This window comes from Aedes aegypti, chromosome 1 (genome assembly GCF_002204515.2).
Source record: "Aedes aegypti strain LVP_AGWG chromosome 1, AaegL5.0 Primary Assembly, whole genome shotgun sequence".
NCBI classification, from domain to species: Eukaryota; Metazoa; Arthropoda; class Insecta; order Diptera; family Culicidae; genus Aedes; species Aedes aegypti.
The window spans coordinates 146,857,274-146,878,313 of NC_035107.1; the positions used below are offsets into that span (position 1 = coordinate 146,857,274).

At 35.3% G+C, this 21,040-nt stretch overlaps 1 protein-coding gene across 14 annotated transcripts in view; it reads right to left on the minus strand.

The window, feature by feature from the left end:
* Positions 1 to 21,040, minus strand: part of LOC5576012 (cytoplasmic dynein 1 intermediate chain) — a 47,549-nt gene that overhangs the window by 24,757 nt on the left and 1,752 nt on the right. For 4 of the 14 annotated variants that reach the window (XM_021850389.1, XM_021850380.1, XM_021850362.1 and 1 more), the window contains exons 3-6: positions 12,068 to 12,213; positions 11,882 to 12,006; positions 2,536 to 2,598; positions 1,902 to 1,922 (exon numbers count right to left, since the gene is read on the minus strand). In XM_021850389.1, coding sequence (XP_021706081.1) covers positions 1,902 to 1,922; positions 2,536 to 2,598; positions 11,882 to 12,006; positions 12,068 to 12,213 — 355 coding nt within the window. Of the gene's footprint in view, positions 1 to 1,901; positions 1,923 to 2,535; positions 2,599 to 11,881; positions 12,007 to 12,067; positions 12,215 to 21,040 lie in introns of all 14 variants that reach the window. The other 10 variants (XM_021850398.1, XM_021850393.1, XM_021850383.1 and 7 more) reach the window with 4 other exon arrangements.

Consider the following 21,040-nt stretch of genomic DNA (forward strand, 5'->3'; position numbering starts at 1 on the left):
TCCATGAAAGTTGTATCCAAAATTGTTTGAGAAACCTGCCCAGGATTGTGTGAAAGGTCTGTCCTGATAATCCTGCCAAGGATTCTACGTAAATCACTTCAAGGATTAGGTTAAATTCATGCCCAGGATTCTGTGAGAATATTAGCCTTTCTTGAGAGGAATTATGTTTAAAAAATAAGTCGTGATGGAGAAATTGTTACTGTAAATCCTAAATTCATATAAATTAAAAACTTGTTTCATAATAAACCTTAAATTGGTTAGATTAGTGTGTAGAGTGTTATTCAGCAGTTATTCAAACTAAAAATGACAGTGCTTTCAACCTAGCAGTAGCATATTCAGAAATGAAAATTGAAAACATATCCTTGGTATGCTTCTACTTCTAATAGTCAATGGGCCAAATATGAGACGAGTTTTGAAACACTCCGCGGGCGGCATAAAATGGGGTCGTGGGCCGTACGTTGAACAGGCCTGATCTAAGCTATTCGAGAGTGAACTATCTTTGAAGAAATAGAGGCAAAAATAATTCGGCCACACCATTGCCCAAAACATTATTAGAGGGGCAGAAGGCAGAATGCATTCGATTATGGAGAGGAGATTTAATAAATTAGATTTCTAATTTCAATGTCGCGGTTTTGTTTTTTTTAAATCGGAATTTTCAGTGATAGTTTTCTGTGAATACTTTTTTCGAGTACAGTTTGAATGTTAGAATCATAAAACTAGCTCCGATCTTGGAGAACATTCCGGGTCTCCATAAAAACCGATCCCAACTAGGTCATTTTATTTTTCACAAAAATGTGGTAAACTTTGTCGTTTCGGAAACTTACTTAAGGATATAAGCCATCTAGAATTAAAAAAAAAACGACGTAAATATGCAAAATAAAAAAAATGAATCGACTGAAACGGTACATTTAGTGTCTTATTTCCAATGACTATGAGCATGAGATGACTTACGGGACAGTTACCCTACAAATCCATGCAATATTAGTCAATGCTAGCTGTGAAAATGCTCATGAAAATACCAATTTTACGAGGCGGGGAATGTAAGTGGGAATTATACAGTTGAACATTCTCCAACTTTTTGTCTGTGGCCTGTGTCACAGTTAGATGGTGTTGTTAAACGAAGCATCTTTTTGTAGTACGCCGCAATCGAACCACTACTTGCTGCCCTGCTAACTACAAACAAAAGTAATACTATTCCTACAATACTTGCTCAGAATTTCACATAGTTGGATAGTCGACAGTGTATTTACAAGTGATTAGATTCCCAGTTATTCTACCTGGCTGCGTTCCTATATACTCTTATTAGCAGATACACCGATTTATCTGAATAGTGAACTCTAAACCATGCGCATTTGGATTTATGTTTTCTTCCATTTCGGAAGCTGCAATCATCGAAACCATCGCACAACTCAAAGCAGATCCGGTTGATCCACCCAACAAGCATCAATCTTAACTACAAAGGAGCAGCATTTATCTTCTTAGATATTAACTAACTTAAACAACGCATAATGCTAAACATAAATAATGGGTGGAGAAATTAAACTTAACGACGTATTCAATGACGAACAGAGGCATTCATATTTTGCGAGTTTGATTTGTATTCAACTGATAAAACAGATATTGAAGAAGGAAAAATTAACTAGTCAGCAACTTAAGGAGACGACTAACGGAAGAAAAAGCTTTCTTACAGCAACTAATGATGCTGGTTTTGAAAAAAGGTAATGAAAGAGATAAGTAGTAGTAATATTCAACAAGAGCTCCTATAGGCTATTATGTGTTAGCGAAGAAAGAAGAGAAATGTGATTTGTTGTCTGGGGAACTGAAACAGTTCCTACAGTCAACGTGACCTAAATTGTTAAGATAACTAAATGATGAAGGTAGTAAGGAAAACTAACACTCACCGTAATAATCCGTGGCATGAGCTAAAAATGACGGTAGGGTACAGAGAAGAAATACGAAATCATTAGTATACATGTAAATACCATTTGGCGTTGCTAACGATTTTACATATATATCAGTCTATGCAATGCAAATTTACATGAGATGGAGTTTTTCCGCTTCGCTTCTGCGAAATGAGAACCTAAACCATACAAACAAAGTGATGTATAAGACTGATAGAAGCGCGCTGGAAAATCGGATTCGATCCAAGCAACAAAGCAAAGCAGTAAGCTTGCCGGCAGTTTTGGTAACACCATGCCTAGGAACAACACTTAAGGATTTCCCAGATATTTATCGTTGAAATTGTTAAGTGCTGTTTGGAGCATGAAGAAAGTAGCGATTCGGTGCTGACCAAAATAACAAAATGAAAACAGAAGAAAAATGGGAAAATACTCCATCGCAACCGAACAAGCAGCTCTTCTTCGATTGATTACAACAAAATATAACAACTATTATACGTATATTGATTAATTGATAGAATCGAAGTAAGATATATAGAGTAACTGTATAATGCGACACACTGAATATATGGGTTTTGGGGTATATGCTGGTACAATATAGGCTATCATACTCGTTTAGCGTTGCAGGGTTGTTTACCTTTACGGGGTCTCCACCAATCCTCCATATATCCTGACAGAGGTGAGGAATGGCAAGAAAAAACTGTATTTGTTATTTCATTTCAATTAGTTGTCTTTTTTATTGGAACGAGAACAGTATCAGTCTGGCTATTAGTATGGGATCGAATGATTGTTTGATTCACTATCGGTGTCAAGGGGGAAAAGTAGCGATCATAGGCATACAGGGTGAAGCACTACTTGGGCACCTTTATGATTCACTTTGTCATGAGGAGTATTTTATCTATTAAATTGTTCGAGACTTGGCCACAACATGGTCTATTATACAAAGAATATTGAGTCAATTTTGAGTCCAACAGTTGACAAAGTAAATCAAAAGTGCCGGGAATAGGATACGTTTCCTTTAAGGCTAAGTAGCCCGTCATTCGTTTTGGCAACAATGTTGACTTTTCAGCTTGCATTTCAAAGTGATAAAACTCAGTCTTGATAGTTTATATTAACTTGAAAAAGTATCACTGTACTCGCTAACATGCATAAAGTATGCTGATACTTTTTCAGCTGTATCAGTGCAAAACCAACTGATTTTCTTTGATTCGAAATCGTGAGATGAATTAGCAACAATCATCAACGACGCGTACAAATGTCAATGACGGCCTACTTCGCCTTAAGAGACATGTAAAAAGCAAAATACTTAAGGATTTAACGATGTACAGTGTGTGGAGAAATACAATGATATCCCTGCACGGACTAGTGTTGTATAGCTGAAATGTTGTCCCAACCCTTTTTTTGGAACGAAATTGATTTTAACTAGCTACAAATACTACATAGTTTTAGTTGTTTGTTATGTTTCATATAATAACTGATGTAGTTTAGTAATGATATGCCTTTTTAAATGCTAATGCCATAAAAACACTCTATATAACAAAAGTCACAAACTGAGAAAACGAATGCCAACGTTTGAGAATCCATAATCGTAATCATCATCAGAATTTGAAACTTCAGAATTAGTAGTAGCAGATTTTCTTTTCAAAAACTGCCTTTGAAAATTCTAGAATTATTGATGGATTCTACCCCCTTGAAGTATGAGTTTACATTTCAAATGCAACTAAAAGAAAAGTTATATCGAATCAACTTCATGAGTTATTGGCATCATAAAATTTCATAGTTTTTTACTTGAATATGATCATAACTTTTATATGACAAGAATTATAAACTTGCAATTTTCGGCAAAGATGTGTTTTATTACTTCCTATTCAACTTTTCCGAAGATCACAAAAACGTTAAACTAAACAAAAAAGTTTCTTTAGCATAGTTGTTGATAATAACATTTGCTAAAAGTTTGCAGATGAAGGCATCACAAATTCACAAATTACCTGAAACAGAAATGTTCATTCAAAATTTAAACCTTAAGGGTCTTTAAGGACTACGGTAAATTAGAGATGCGCGGAAACTGACATTGCAGTCAAGGGGTGAGCCAAACAAACTTGCGTTAGGTATATTTGTTTTGATTTTGTTTTAACAATTGAAGTTGTTGTGCTAAAATTCATTTTGCATAGAGACAAAACATGAAATGTTCGCATTTTTACACATTTGTCATTGCGGTATTAAGCTGTTGATTTTCTGCTCTTTATTAGTTTCGAAATGATCTATTACGTATCATTTCAAATCTCTCATATAAAGGATTCCTAAATAGGGCCACCCTATCCAACTTTTTGCTTGGAAAATGCAAACACAATTATCGATTGCTTAAGTAGCTTAAGTAGCGATTGACGAAGGTAGCTTTGAGTTTGTAGAAAAATAATTGAGAAGAACTAAAAAATTATTTCGAAATCTATTTTACAACAAATCTACAATTTATAATTTTTCTTCATGTGTATTCTTAAAACTACATACAAGCAGCACGTCTAAAATTCTTATTTTCTATCATGCTCCCACAAAAACTTTATGATAAAATGGTACACCGTTTTGTTCAACTACTTACGACGTTTTGTCTCTCCATATAACAAAAGGGGAAAGTAGTGTTTAATTGCGAAAGTTGAAAATCTAACTGACGTCGTTTTGTAATTCGAAATTAGACGTTATAAAAGTGGAAGTCAAGTTGCTTCAGGGCGAAACGTGTAGAATTTTGTGTGTGAAACATTTAAGATCCATGAGAAGGTTTCTGACTGATACCCAGTTGGTTTGACCTCTATTTTAATCTGAAAACTTTTTAATTTGGCACCCCGGTAATCATCGTTCAAATTGATAATGGTTCGTCATTTAGTTCATGGAACGAGCGAAATGCGTGTTGGAACGTCGTGAAACAAATCAAACATAGTGAAAAACTCATTCAACTGCTTAAAACCAAGGTGGTATCAAAATCCAAGATGGCCGCAAGATTTTTTAAATCAAAGTGATACTTCTATTCTTGACTCGAGGAAATAATCAACGATTGAAAACTTGATACTTTGCTGTGAAACAAATGATGTTTCGCATTAATTGCACTCGTCATGTACCTACCTATATCAAAATGATAGAACATGATTTAGAAAATTGTTCATTTCATAGGGTAAATATCATTCAGGATGGACACCAAATTTCCATTTTGAAATTTCCGCTTTTCCAGGGATAGGGATGTGAAACGGTGAGCCGACAATCAGGAAGGAGCGTACAACATAGCTCTGGTCCTTATATGTCCCTACCTCACGCTTCCACGGGTCAAACGATGACAAAGACCGCCAGCTAAAGGTTGCGTACGTAGCTGGTAGTGCAGCCTGGGCACGGTTGTCTGTCTGAAATCAGCTAGAGTGAAGAGGTGCGTATCAAACAGCGTCTGTTCTGGCATATAGCGGCTGAGTATGAAATGCTGTATCACGTCAGCTACACATAAGGTGACAGCATCACCATCGTGATGTATGTATCGTGACCCTGGTAAGGTAGTATATCGTATTTGTCACCTACCATGAAAAATGGTGAAAGGAGAAATGGTACTTGCGGCAACCGACCTGGCAACGATATAAGGACTATAGGGTCGATGTACCAATAGCCGCATAGCTAAGAACAAAAATTCGTATAAAATCGAAAAATAACGCTATCGTAATTATTTTTTCATCATCTGAAAGCTTTTTATCTTGGTTTTGTGGGAAAAATATGAAAACTACGAAAACTCAAATGTTTGCATTTATTATCGCGTGTGCCACTATAGGAATACATGTGCCTATAGTAGCACTATTTCTAATTTCTGTTCCTATAGTAGCACTAGCATCCCGGCGTTGGCAAAATACTTATCGAAACCGTATTTTTACAAAAGTTTTATATTTTTCCTACAAAGTGTGGATCATAAACTTTCGTTTGATGTAAAAAAAGTTTTCAATTCATCAATTATTTTGTAAAATAAAAAATAGTTTCTCTCAGTAGTGCTACTATACGAACAATAGGTTTACTATAGGCGCAAGGGAGCTCAAATTTTAAGCAAAACTAATTATTTAGATCATTTTTTGAACAAAATCAAGCTGTGTATCAATGGTACTTAGATAAATAGCTCCTGACCTTCATGTCAAAAAATGTTTTGAAAAGGTTTATAGCAAAACGGCCGTAAAAAGCCACTAGTGCGACTATAGGGGACTGTCCACTAAGGGAACACCGACCCTAATTGAAAACTCGGTACCTAGAATGTCAGGTCGTTAAATGAACTTAGACGAGTGAGCCTTTTGGATCGTGAATTGCAGGAGATTAGTGTGAGCGTGGCTGCTATTCAGGAAGTAAGATGGCCTAGATCAGGAGAACGTGATTTCAGGGCGATGGATCCCGTCGCCAACACAGCTTTCAAATATAACATTTACCATAGGGGCAGCGATAAGGCAGAACATGGTGTCGGATTCATAGTGATCGGGAAGCAGATGAAACGTGTTAAGAGATGGAAACCGATGACAAAACATGAGGTGAAAATTGTTATCGAGATTGCCATTGTTCAGGTCGGAAGAGATGACTTTTTGCGAGCCTTCACTCCGCCACCAATGACAACGGCCTAAGATTAATAACTTTCGATGCAGCTCCGGATAATCGAGTCCAACCTGTACTTCAAATGCCAAAATCTTCTAAAATAATTTATTAAACTTGGATTCTAAACTTCAAGTCAAATAAGTTAGAGAAAAGTTCAACTGCTATTTCTGACGAAATTCAAAATGACGACTAAATTAAAAACGGCCGGTATTTTTTTTGCTTTAAATGATCGAAGGAAGGATGTAGTAACTTTATACGATGCCAGTAATTTTGCTATGTGTTCCTAGGAAATATGGGATATATCACATAAAGAAATTCTCAAGATTTATACTGCCCATAACTGCATAACAGTCACATTCGACATTTTTGGCAAATTGGAGTTAACACCATGGAGAGCCATCAAATGATAAGTACTTTCGATCAACTTACTGAAATCTGTGAGATTGTTCTAGAAAATTCGAAAAAAATACCAAGTTGTTTTGTCACATTGGCAATTGTAACCGCATAACAGTCACATTGAGATTATACATGAGCCTCATAATGTAGTAGCAACGAAATTTCTATCAGAATTATTTTCTGACTATTCACCCAATATGCGATATGAGTTGTACAAAATTTAAGCCTCAAATAAGCTCTTTTGAATTCTCAATGATTTTTTGAAATTTTAGTTTCCTCCCATACTGCAGTAAAATGCAAACTTGGTATCCCATTTACTCAATGCCTACTTTTGTCGAATGTTACAAATATGCAGTTATGGGCAGTATAAAAAATGGGCTTTTTGCAAACTGTTTAGCTAGCTGGTAAAAGAGGGGTGCACCAATTTGAGTAAACCAAAACGATCCTCCGCTAGTTTCAATATATACTAGGGATAGCTTTGGTTTCAGGGAGAATGGCTCTTAGACCTGTTCATATTTGAAAAAATGTCTAGAAATCTACCGGTCAAGCAGTATTCTGAATTCTCATGCTAAGTACAATGTCTCGTCAAATTTTCAGCTCATTCAATAAAGATTTCAATATGCTTCAAGTTAAACATGTGTTTTGTTTTGTCTATTTTGTTAAAGTTTGTCAAACACGCTAATAAGATTAAATTGAGTTTTAACATTGTTTGATCGAGATTTAGTCACCACAGTACCCTGAAATCACAGTTTTTCTAATATATATGGTACAAAAAAACACACATTGACATTATTTTTTTCAGGGCATAGTCAAAGGGAATAGAATATTGTAAAGCTATAAATTCATTAACCATGAACAGCTTACATGTTACCTAAGGCAATAAATTACCAAAAATGCCCAAAGATCGAACACTGCATCGCAACCTGATGATAGTTAATTGCGCATGACACATGTACCGACGAATGCATTAATTGAACACGTTAGCATTGCTTTTTCTTTCCGATTGATGATTGTTTTGATCGCATTTCATTGACGATTTAGAACGATTTGAAAACAATCATCATCATCGACTGAGAAAAAGCAGTGCTAACGTGTTCATTTTTTACATTCTTCAAAGCTCACGATGGTGCTTTTTGCTCCCCCACAACGGATTTACATATGTGCTTCATAAAGATTTTCAAGAACCTCGAAGCACAAACCTCAACCAAGCTATGTTGAAACTTGCTCCAATCATAAAATCGTGTTCGACAAAAGTTCGTAGAATTGAATCAACTACTGTGTAGAGGTATTTTCAATAATTTTTGGAGGTCCATTCGGTAGTTATGATTTTTTAAAGCTTGAAATTAGCCCAAAAATACATAATTGATTTGAAGCACATCCAATTTTTCTCCAAATTGATTGAAATTTTGACCAGAAGTTCATTTCAATATGAAAAATCTACATATTGGTTGACTGGCATTTTTGAAAATATGAATAGGTGTAATGGCTATCATTCATTAGGAATTTTCTTGCAAAAATCATTGCACCAATAGTAAGAACACTGTTATTTAAGAAGGAGATATGCTTTAAGTATGGTTCCTATAATGGTGCAATCCACTGAATTCTTATGAGACCTTCACAATGGGTACTGGTGCACAATCATAGGTGCAAAGAAGCAAATTTTGAGTACAAATTATCAGAGTACCAGTAGCAATTGGTTCAATATACCTTTAAGAATTCAACCTGGAACTTTATAAGAAAAAACCCCAGAAATTAATTCAGATTTTTTTTCACAAATTTCTAAAGAAAAACATAGGGTTCATCCAGTTATTCTCCTACTGATTTCGTTAGAGCTTCGTCCAAGATTCCCGTGTTGAACATTTTCAAAACCTCAAGTACCGTGACCTGCTCTAATTCCGTGTGTTGCCTAATACCGTGTATTTGGGAATTATGTGGATTTCTAACATATTATATTATTTATTTTTCTAAATGATTGGCACAAACGTTAGCACATTAGGTAGTATTTAGAAAGCCATGACAAACTTGAGCTAAAGTTGCACACACAAACAAACAAAAATAATGTTAGAATGTAATCGCCTGGTGCCAACACACGGTATTAGGGCATGGTTGCTTATGTGTTCCAAATACCGTGTTTCAGTTATGATTCCAAAATGGCTAAGTGAAATATATATTTTATTTCCCGAATCAATCATGCAAACCTCAATACGTTGTTTGATACAAAGGTTTTATTTTTGATGCGCTTCGTTCGTTCAATTGAGAGATGTTTCAAAATGTAACCCGGCAGTCGGGGTCAGATGCACGGTATTTGGAACACTGGTATGTTTAACAATATCAACTGTAACTATGGTTAAAAATTTCAAAATGGTTCAAATCATATTTTTTATGCAAAGTATATAAAACGGTTTACTATAAAAAAATGAAAGACTTGAAAATAATCATACGTTATTTTTATTTGATCGATTGAAACTTGAGTTTTTTTGACCTCACGGTAATAGAGCATGTCACGGTAATAATTTTGCCAGAGATGCCTTCACTGATTTCTTAGGATTTTTAATTCAGATTTTTCATGATTCCAACCAAGAATTTCTCTAAAGATACCTTTAGAAATTACTCCATAGATCCTCCTATGACTTATTCAGAAAGTTCAGCAAAACTTCCTAGAGAAATTTCCCAAGGAATTTAAAAAAAAAATATTCAGAATTTTTTTTAAAGAAATTTTTGAAGAAATTGTTGATCCCTGAAATAATGCTAAAAGTAGTCCTACAGTAATCTTTGATGATACATCTGTAGAAAATCCTGATGAGCTCTTGCGAGGATCTCTGAAAAACTACCTATTGTGTTTTTAAGATGAATTCCTAAGGTAATTATTGAAAAGTAATAAATTGAATCCCTGGATAAAATACTGCAAGATTTCCAGGAGACATTTCTTGAAAAACATTGAACAGAAGAAACTTGTGATGAAATGGTTGGAATAATTGCTGAAGTCAGGATTCGAGGAATCTACTGAGATTTTATTTGAAAAATTACCAAAGAATTGTCTGGAAAAACTGCAGAAGTGAATGAAATGTTGAAATTTTTTTTTTTCTTGAAGAATGTAATGATGAATCGATAGTCTAATTTATTGAGATATTCATGAAAGTTAACCGTTACATTCATACGAATATGGCTGAAAACTGGAATTAACCGTACATTCATACGAATATGGCTGAAAACTGGAAAAAACGGTGTAAGAACTTTTCGAGGAAATCTTGTAAGGCTTACAGGAAAAACCATTGACGAATTTCTTCAACACTCTGGAATAAATCTTTGGGATTTTATTTGAAGGAACTACTGTAGAAATCTTTAAAAGACCTGCTATAGTTATTAGGTACTGTAAAAATCGGTATAACACTGGAATGGATCATTGAAAGTAGCTCTTTCGGCACTCATCGCATGAAAACAGCGACCGGATTCTATTCAAAACACTTTTGCTTCGCTTTGGCAGGGGGGTTTTCAAAAGCTCATTTTATATAATAATATGCACCGTATTGAAGTGCTTCTTATTGCCAACTTTCAGACAATTTAACCGAGAAAACCCCTTCATGTTGAAGTGAATCATAGAAGTGCCCAAGTAGTTCTTTTAGTAGTTTTAGACAACCACCCATACAAAGGTGCCGAAAATAGAACAAATCGCCCTACATTCTTCGATTGCTTGTATAAATTTTGCAATCGTAGCAAATATAAAATAGTCATTTATTAGTGTGAAGCATGGAAATGAAACGTTTTCATTTATTTCTGTATACACACTACATCCACTGAGAGAGCGTTTACCCTATAAAAAATGTCCATAAAAAGCATTGCTATACTCAGAAACACGGATAGTCAGAAAATCACTAGCGTATGACACTTAGTATGACTATTCTCTATGTGCCTCTCTTTCACTCTGCCGGCAATTTGTATGCTATATGTCAATTCGCTTGGGTTGAAGCAGACGGTTGAGGTAAAAATCCACAACATAATAGAAGAGACAGATAAAAATATCATTGAGGTGAAACATCTCGGAGTTCAAAGATGGCCGGCACAATGGCCGACTTTTACCCCTACTCACGTTTTCAAAGGCACAAAACTGGAGAAATAGTAAGCAAATGTTTCTGATCTTCTTATTTTGAGCTTTCTGCTAGTGCATAAAGCCAAAATAAAAAGTGCACTGTTGTTGGATGCTTTCTTCGCGAGATTTGTGCCTTTGAAGTTTGAGTGCAATCTTAGAAGTTGATTCCAAACTGTTTCACCTTAATGCAATTCTGTGACTATTTTTAATGTTTTAAACTTCCGGGACGCACGCCATTCTAAAAAATGCAACAAGGTAATGAAGGATGCCTCGCTTGTCGTACCTTGTGGTGAACATCACGATCACACTCTAAAGATTTGTCATAAAAAAAAAGAAAACTGGAATAATTTAACATGCCAACGGAAACAAAACTAAACAAAACAGTTGCTAAAACTAGACGAACATTTTTGGATGACAAACAAACGCACATGAGGAATTTTAATGGTAGGTAGTGATGAAACGAATGCTTCGACAATATACTCCACACATTGATTAAAACATTTTTGACCGTAAAAAAAAACGACGTATCGTTATGTGGAACTATCAGATGTCAAATTTGTTTTGTTGGATTTAAGGTGAAACATGTCGGAATCCAAACAAGGCTGTTACAATAGCCGACTACTCACGATTTCAAAGGCACTTATCTGTGGAAATAATTAACGTACGAAGTCGATCTTCTTATTCAAAAATTTTTGCTAGTGCACAAAGTTTAAATAGAAATTTCACTGTCGTGTGATGCTTATTTCGCGAGATTTGTGCCTTTAAAGTTTTGGTAAATTATTGAATTTGAATTGCAAGCTGTTTCACCTTAAACGAAGTGATTGATTTGGGTCTCTTAATAAATGCGGTGAGATGGTGTGTAGTCTAGTGATATGGAGAAAACTATCATAGAAAGCAAACTTACCATCGCGTTCGTGACCTCCCGTGCTGGTGGTTTGGGTTTGTTTCGAGTACACTACGGTTTCTTTAGGGGGAATGTTTGTTGCTTGAACCGACACCAGGCTCAGGTTGATCGGCTTCTTACGGGTACTGGAATCGGAAAAAAATAGTTCAATGAATTCCAAGATTACTTGCAGTCACAAATGCTTACGTTTGTCCATTTACGCTGGGCTGCAAACTGGCATCTGGCGTATGGTTGGCCGACTGATCAGATGTGGCCGAGTTTACCGATGAGAGCGATGAAAGCACTTCCGAGACTGGTGCCACGCCTAACGAAGAGAGCATCTCATCAAGGTCCCTGTAGAAGATGTAAATAGAATTATTTTCATTGGCGTAAATAGGGAGGGGCCAGGTGGGGCCTGGCCCTCCCGAAACGTGGACTTGGCCCCCCTTAAAAATTTTGAAAAATAGATGATGAGATAATTCAACTGCATGTTGAATACAAATTTTAAAAATTTCTGGGTGATCCCTTTTTTGTTATACCGTAAAGTGCCGTAATTCAGCGCAGTTAACGAATAAAACATTTCAAATGCTTAATTAAAATTTAGTATTGCATCAACAAAAAAGCTTTATGGGTGGATCGCTAGCAAATCTGTTTTAGATTATGGCAAAAATATAAACTAGACTGTATTCACACGTTACAATTGTGATTTTTTTTTTGAATTAGTTCACTCGTTAAAATTGCTTAATTCCGCGCATATTTTTAACGCTTTTCCATATTCCGCGCAGAAGAATGCCTAATTCCGCGCACTTGCCAAACAATCAAATTAACATTAATTTTGTATAAGGCAGCATCCATTCATTACGTAACGCTGAAATTGAACATTTTCAACCCCCTACCCCCCCTCCACAACACTTTTTGTATGAAAAAAGTAAAGTTTTGTATGAGCCGTAACGTAGACTTTTTTATATTTTTTTGACTATCACATGAAATAAGGATAAACCTTTGTTATAGTCTTTTCCTGAGACGAGACTCGCGAAGACGGTCTTCTTATTCTGTCATTGCTGAGTTTTTTACTTATTCCTCTGGGTTTGTATCAATCATGCGCAAACCCTCACATGAACATCCCAGCAAATATGCAATTGCGATTGCATCACACCGAAACATTAAAAGCCTTTGAAGTGAAATTTTATGCCAGAAAAAGTTGCAGACATTTGAAATAACTATAGTCTTGTGTTTAGATTTATCAGCAGCTTTGGAAAAACTGCTCCGAACACTGAGGTTTTTATAACAGTTTATTTTGAATACAATACTTTTCAATTTTTCAGCATTTGGACGTTTCGCGACTGCGGAGACGTTGATATTTTTTCCTTTTCCTTGTCAGCTTTTGGGTTGCATGTTATTCCAGAAGAAATTTAAAAAAATATGCAGTTTGACGAAATCGCCCCGACTACCTCTATACACTTAAATTATTTTACCGTAATTCGTGAATTTCACCGTAATCTCAACAGCTGATCAGTTCGGTAAAATAAAACACCGTAATTCCGTCGAAATTCAACGGATTGCGGTGAAATTTTACCGAAAACTGTAAAAATTTACCGTACTCCGTTAATTTATTTCACCGAAATTTTCAGCTGTTGGGATTACGTTGAATTTCACGGATTCCTGTAAAATAATTTAAGTCTGTTATTCGTATTCTGCACTGTTCATTAGCCTGGGACACGATTATTGTAATTGTAATTGCTCAATCCACACCCTGGCAGACAATTATCCGCCAATCTAGACACGGGCTGGGTGAGGACCTACCAAGCCTCCCCCGTTAACATGTCCTATACCGTTTAGCACACCGGGTTCTTCCACAAGCAGGCGCCGGAATTAAAGCGGTCCCACAAGTTTCAGATACATTAAATAGATATAGTCCCTCTGCCACTAAACCGAATAGCGCCCTCCACCTCATCACCAGCACTGCCCATCCCGCACACCAAACAAAATGTCGGAAGTGGCGTGCCGTGTAGCACATCAGATGTTCTACAGAGCACACCACCTCCGACACCATGCTCAACGTACAGCAAAGACAGCGCTAATAAAAGCGGAATGCGCCATTCGATTCAGTACCAGAGGGACTATAAATGTAACGAAGAGGAAATGAAAAGATAGTAGAAATGGTTTGGCTGTTGGATTGCTGGAACGAGAAGAAAGAAATAAAGTTATTACGTTAAAACGTGATTTTTATAGTTGAATAAATGTATCGATAGTTTCTCATCTGTTTCTTTTCCGTATCGTAGTTCCGTCGATTCTATCCACCTCGAGTTTTGTCGACTCCGCTCGGGCAATGAGGACCGTGATGAAATGAAAAATATAAAAATATAAAAACATGAGCATTAGTGTTTATCTATTATTTAATGTGGTTCTCATTTGCTTTCAAATACCTAAGTAACATGTGAACTCTGCCTCTATTAGAAAATTCTAATAAATCATAATTTATTCTCCTCCACTTTCCCTAACACAAAGTATTCCTATTTAATAAGACAAGTGCAAAAGCACAAATAAAAGTGTGAGACCGCATCGAATCATGTTGATGCCCTCAGAGCACTCATTCTTCGATTTGCGAAATATGAGTCCGCTGAAAACACCGACCCGACTCGACGCAATCGCGCACCTCTACCGGCACCTCCGCACATGTAAAAACTTCTGCGATAATCCTGTGATGTGAAAGAAATGCGCAATATTATTTTGATTTCAATCCTAACTTCATGACCCGTAGGCTCTACGCGTATGATTGTTCATTATTTAGGCTAAATATACCTGTTTATACCTGTACATCAGAAAAAAAAACGAAAAACGACTACGAATATCTTGCAGCGTAAAGTTTAAGTGATCAAATATTCATCCTCTCTTCGACCCTGCACTATAATAACCTCCTAATATAACGCCGAGCTAAAGATTCTTTCTTGCGTTACACAATCTGAACAAGAAACCATTTTCAAATACTTCCCATAATTTATGCGAAGCAAAACAGATTCCACTTTCTACGTAATGTAACCCAGCATAAACAGCTGCCCAACTCTCCAGACCAACGCCCTCCACGATCCAAGGTGCTGCTGCCTTACGTTCAAAACTTCTTTCCTTAAAGTCTGTCTATCAATTCCGAACTCTATTGCATACTACAATACCAATCAGACCCTATTCCTGACAAGACACAGAGTCACAACCCCAATGTGATGGATTTACCCACAACCTTGTCATAACCCCTCTTACGTTTCGCTATCCTCGGAAGTCACCCATATTGATGCTTGGCAAAAAATATCAGTATTCAATCCACAAATCCCAGATTACACCACATTACGTTGGTCCGTTTGGCGTCGCCGGTGGATACCTGTTCTGACATTCTTTTCTTTCAAACCCCATTTCAAGCCTGTCCCCCCACTTTATCAATAAGAATGTTGACGAATCACGATAATCTGAAGATCGTGACCAGAACGGAGGTAGGATTTATCACTAGGGACCAACCACCACCTTCATTAGCCTGGGACACGATTATATGAAAAAATTAGATTCTCGCTCCAGTCCACTTTTTGGATTGCATTTAGGTCCCATAACTACTGTGCAAAATTTCCGCTCGATCGGAGAAACTATATTTTAGCGCCAGCCGTTCAAAGTTTGTATGAGATTTACTATGGGAAAACTTACTTTTGCAAAGAAAAATCGCCAGGGGGCGCCCATTGACCTCTATAAAAATTTTGAATACAGATCTCGATAGGTATTTCTACGATGAACAACATTGCGAAGACCGCAAAGCAATCCGATGCTTGTGAAAAAAGTTATTAAGCATAGACTATTCTGAAATTTTGCCCAATTTTGTTATTATTGTTATTCCTTTACGTGTTAATCAACGTTGCATTACCAATAGGTTTTCATTGAATAACTTTCTTCACAAGTGTCGAATTGTTTCGCAGTCTTTGGCAATATCCTTCATCGTTAAAATACCTATCGAGGTCTGTGTTCAGAATTTTTATAGAGGTCAATGGGCGAACTCTGGCGATTTTTCTTTGCAAAAGTAAGTTTTCCCATAGTAAATCTCATACAAACTTTGAACGGCTGGCGCTAAAATATAGTTTCTGCGATCGAGCTGAAATTTTGAACAATTGTTATGGGACCTAAATGCAATCCAAAAAGTGGACTGGAGCGAGAATCTAAATTTTGTCCCACACTACTGTTCATACAATAACAAATGTTTATGGACCATGGTTTTGGACAAACTTTTCCTCCCACCATGAATGACCACGTGGTTTCTGAACGGCCGCTAGTTTCCCTGTAAGTGGGCTTTCCCGATATTCTGGTTGTTTGCGAAATGTATTTATGCATGAAAATACTTCCTCAGATAAATATTCAGCTGTGAAGACCAATATAGCATGTTTTACTTGTTTGTTGTTCTGTAAATAGCAGTGCGCGGAATTAGGGACTTATAAAAAATGACGTGCCCTAATGCCGCGCAATACTTTTTGGGATTAATCTCAATAATTATTCTAATTTTTTGATAAGATTTCATAGAAGCATCCTGAAACACATCTGTAGCAAGTAGTTTCATAGAATATTGCATATATAACAAAACATTTTTAATAAAGAAATCACGTTTGTTTGTGTCCTACAGTCTTAGCACGGACGCTAAGAAAATTGAAAAAATGGCGTCTACTCAGACGGGCCTCCACTGATTATTTTTTTACGCCGCGTAAAATTGCTCTATTTGCTTTTATTTGTGATTCAAACTTATTCTAAATCAAAGTAGCATCAAATGGCGTTAAAAGTTGCTGCAGTATTGATGTGTATTTCCATATGTAAATAATGTTGTATGAAATGCGCGGAATTAGGCAATGCGCTGAATTAGGGCACTTTACGGTATATGTTCCGAAACAGGTTTTACAATTGGCTGAACTCGCTTGATCCGTTTGTAGTCCTATTGTTAATTAGAAAACAAAACGGACAGCTTAACCGTATGATTACCAATTTTATAACAAGCTTCGAGATTTTGGGATCAATTATTGTCCTGTAGTCAAAATTTTACGCTAATTTGCTGCTGAAAAGAAAAAGTAATCGCCTATCTTGATGATGTGTGAAATTAATTGTCTATAATAATTAAGAAAATCTTTTTTTTATCGTAGTTTTCAGTTGAGAAGAAATGCAGTTTGAAATAAAATTCTGTATCAAATTTGTTGATCCATTCGGTCAAGAATTTCTTTTCTTGTAGAAAACTGCATACGAAGCTTTACGGTTCAACTAAAAGCTGAATAGCATTGATTTAGTCTGGCGAATCATCAGTTGGCTTCAATGATGCCTTAGATACCACTCTACGAATTATTGTTTTCTACTAGTATTCAAAGCGTTCTCTCCTCAAACATGCTATAATTGGATTGCTTGCTTCCATGATAAAATGATTCACAAACCTGCGGTAGAGCTTCTTAACGATTCAAAAATGTGTATAAGAATTTTATACTTTTTATATCAACTCTGTCCAAATATTTGTTCAATCAAAACTGTTTCATCATTCGGGGAAGATCCCATAGTGCGCGGACAGCACCCAATACCGGACAAAATCTAAATATTGAGAAATCGTGGTTTGATCAAGTTGGTGTATTAGAATAAGAGAAGGCTATTATGGAGAGTAATGTTTACGTAGAACAACACACCTTGACGTATCACCTTAAAATTTGAGCCTATTTACTAATTATTTTGAATACGACAAAATAGTTTGAAACACGCAAATATGATTGAATATAATCATTATTTTAAAGTATGAATGTATTTTATACCATATTTAAACTTAATGTGGACAAACTACAATTTTCGTCAAGCACCTCTTGTCCCCCTGTTTCAGACAGCTTGATTTGACATATGTTTGTAGTTTTTGCACCTTGGTTTTTTGTAAACTTTCTATACAAATTAGAAGAAAATTTACAGAAATAGAGCCATTTCCAGATTGTGTCTTGTATTGGGAGCACCCTTTTATGATTAGCCGATTTAGTACTATAATACATCGTCAAAATGTAAGAATTGATATTTATATTTTTAAAATTTATTTTTGTACGCTACACAAATGATAAAATTTATCATGAATGGGTAACAAGATCTCATAATTCTACTATTTTTTTTATTATAAATTTAGTGCATTAAGTGTCCGGTACCGGGGGATCTCTTCCTATAGATAGTTCCGATTTGTGTAAACGGTTTGTAATTCAAAAATATGACGTTATTTGAGAAAAATAAATAAAACTTGCTTCTATCGACAATGAGACATCGACGATATATAGTTTCGTGAAGGTTTGGAATCATTTTGAAAACTATGTTTAAACACCAAAATTTGGGGTGAAAACTCTAACATTTCTCTATGTGATTTTAATGCACGTTGGAGAATGCCTTATGAGAGGAGAGGAGAATACTAAATACAAAGATGTTTTTCAAAGTCTCAATAGTTTATGAAAAAATAAGACATGTTGAAAAGGAAAATAGTCTAAAATATTTCTAGGGAATTTGATTTCAATTTTGTTATTTTACCAAATCCGATGAAACTTGCGTAAAGTGAGCCTCATTCTACACCTATTCCAGTTTCCTGGGTAAAATCTGGTGGGCTTAGCTCATGTATTTCCTAGTAAATATATATTGATCAGTCGTACATTTTTTGCTAGATCAAAACAGATTTCTTCTCCATTTTGTATAGTAGTTCAAATGTTAATATTTCATCAAAATAGTGTATTATTAAATTCACCAACAAGGTACCATCCGTTTTGCTTACTTTGAACCTGTAATCGTACGAATTTAAGGTTGACAGCTTTATTAGAAAAACACGTTAAACCCTTTAATTTGATGATAGCCACGCAGAGTTTAACTTCAACAGAAAAGGTATTATTCAATCTTATGTTAAAATTTCAGAAATTTCTAAATTTTTAAGTTTTTTTCCGTTAAGAAGTTGAAACAAATAAGATTAATCCAGTAGTAAAAACTATTGATAAACAATCAATTTACTAATGCAAATCAACTTTTTTAACTGATTTCGAAAAGTTCATTCTATTTGCAACATTGTTTGCTCAAACGCTTTTTTCCGTAGAGAAATTGTCGATCAAAGTCGTGGGAGAAAGGCTTAAATCTCTAGTTAAAACACAATTATTGTGGGTGAACTTCAACTTATTTCACTTTTTGAGCCACATCATCTGATTATGTAAAAAACGTTATCTTGCCAAATAAATTAACCTTATTAGATTTTAGTGGTGTGTATTACACATAATTATCAAACAATTTGAGACACTTTCGGAAATTATGGCCTACCTTTGTGTGATCGATCAACTGTTATCGATTTACAAATATTGTCTAAACAAGCATCGGAATTTTTGTAAACCTTAACAATCCAACATTTCCAATGCTAAGGATCCGAGGCCCCCCCCGAAGTCTGATGGCTATTTACGCCCATGATTATTTTGAATATATTGTTAACTGTTCGACATTGCCACTGAGGTTAGCCATAGTTGCCCTACAAAAAGTTGTAACAAACTAATTGTTTTGTTTGAAACCAACTTGTATAATAGTTGTACGGTTGTACTGTTATGTCTACCACTATACCGTGACCTGCTTTTATTCCGTGTGTTGCCTAATACCGTGTATTTGGGGACTTTATAGATTTTTAGCATTTTATATTATTTATTTTTTTGTAATAATCATTAACACATTAAATAGTCTTTAGATAGCCATGACAAATTTTGAACTAAAGTTACACACACATACAAACAAAAATAGTTTTCGAATGCGATCGCCTGGTGCCAACACTTTCTGGAAGTTTCTTGATGAGGATGTAGAAAATTCCATCATCTCCAGGAGCTTTCATATTTTTGAATTTTTTTCTCACTTCTTCCAAATCAGTCTCACAGGCATTTTTCAAAACGTTCTCATGATTGAGAATAATTCTATATGAGTGATCAATGTTACTAGCGTTGGGCAATTTTAAATCGATGTTTCGAAAATCGATGTTTTTATTCCGATTAATCGATTTTTTAATCGATGTTTGGAACAATTAAAATCGGGTAAATCGATTTTCTTCATTCGATTTTTTTATTCGATTATTAAAACCGATAAATATTTTTAAAACGTTGATGAAACAGAAACCGAATATTGAATTTGTCTTGAAAAATTAAATCGGTTCTAAAGAATATCAGCCCAGATTTTATTGAAAGATGTTAAAATCGAATGCGTTTGATCTCATTTCCAACATTATGAATTTTAATTTTTATTTGATTCAAAGGAATCGTTTAAATCGGTGAATCGATTCAGCAGTAACATCGTTAGTTAGTTCTAATAAACTCCGTTATATGAAATATGGGTGGCGCGTCGATCGTGGCAAGTTTATCGTTAAACAGTCAATAGGAATAATTCCTGGACAAATTTTTAACAAAGTTGATGAATAGTTTTTTGGTTGAAATTTCAAAGAAGTTTTCAAGGTTCTTTCATGAAACGCTTTTATTGAGATTCCTTCAAATGGTAAGACCCTTTAAGGATATTCTTCGTTGATTTCTCCAGAATTTTATTTACTCAGAAACTCTGTCAGGAAATAAACCGACATTTAAATTTCAAAACATTACCAGAGCTAACAAAAATTCCAACATATTTATTTTAAATATTCTGTCAAAAATATCTGTGCAATATTTACTTGAGTTATTCCAGAAAGTTAGCAAATAATCCTTTCCTCTTCAGATACTTTGATATGCTGATCAAAACAAAATGTTTGCATTAGAATAATAAATACCAGTAAAACATTACTGTCCTGCTACTCAATTTTAAGAAGTTGATCCAGGTATCGTTAATTTATCATCAGGTCGCGGAATTGTGATTTTAGTGACTATTTTTCTAAAATAAGGGACTTCTTAGTTGAAAATAGTGACTTTTTAGCGGCCACGTCGAAAAAAAGTGACCAAGTCACTAAAAAGTGACCCGCTATCAGGCCTGAGTGTTAATCGGTATGGAACCTTAAATGAACTTTTGCAGATTTCATGGTTTTTTCGGAAAAATGTTTGGAAGAAACTGCAGTTGTAATTCCTCAATGAACTTTTGGAGACATTCCTAGCAATAAAGCTAAAGATCTCAATAATGGAACACAGGATTTTTTTCAAAAGTTCCTAATAGGTTTCCTCGAATAACCCCATG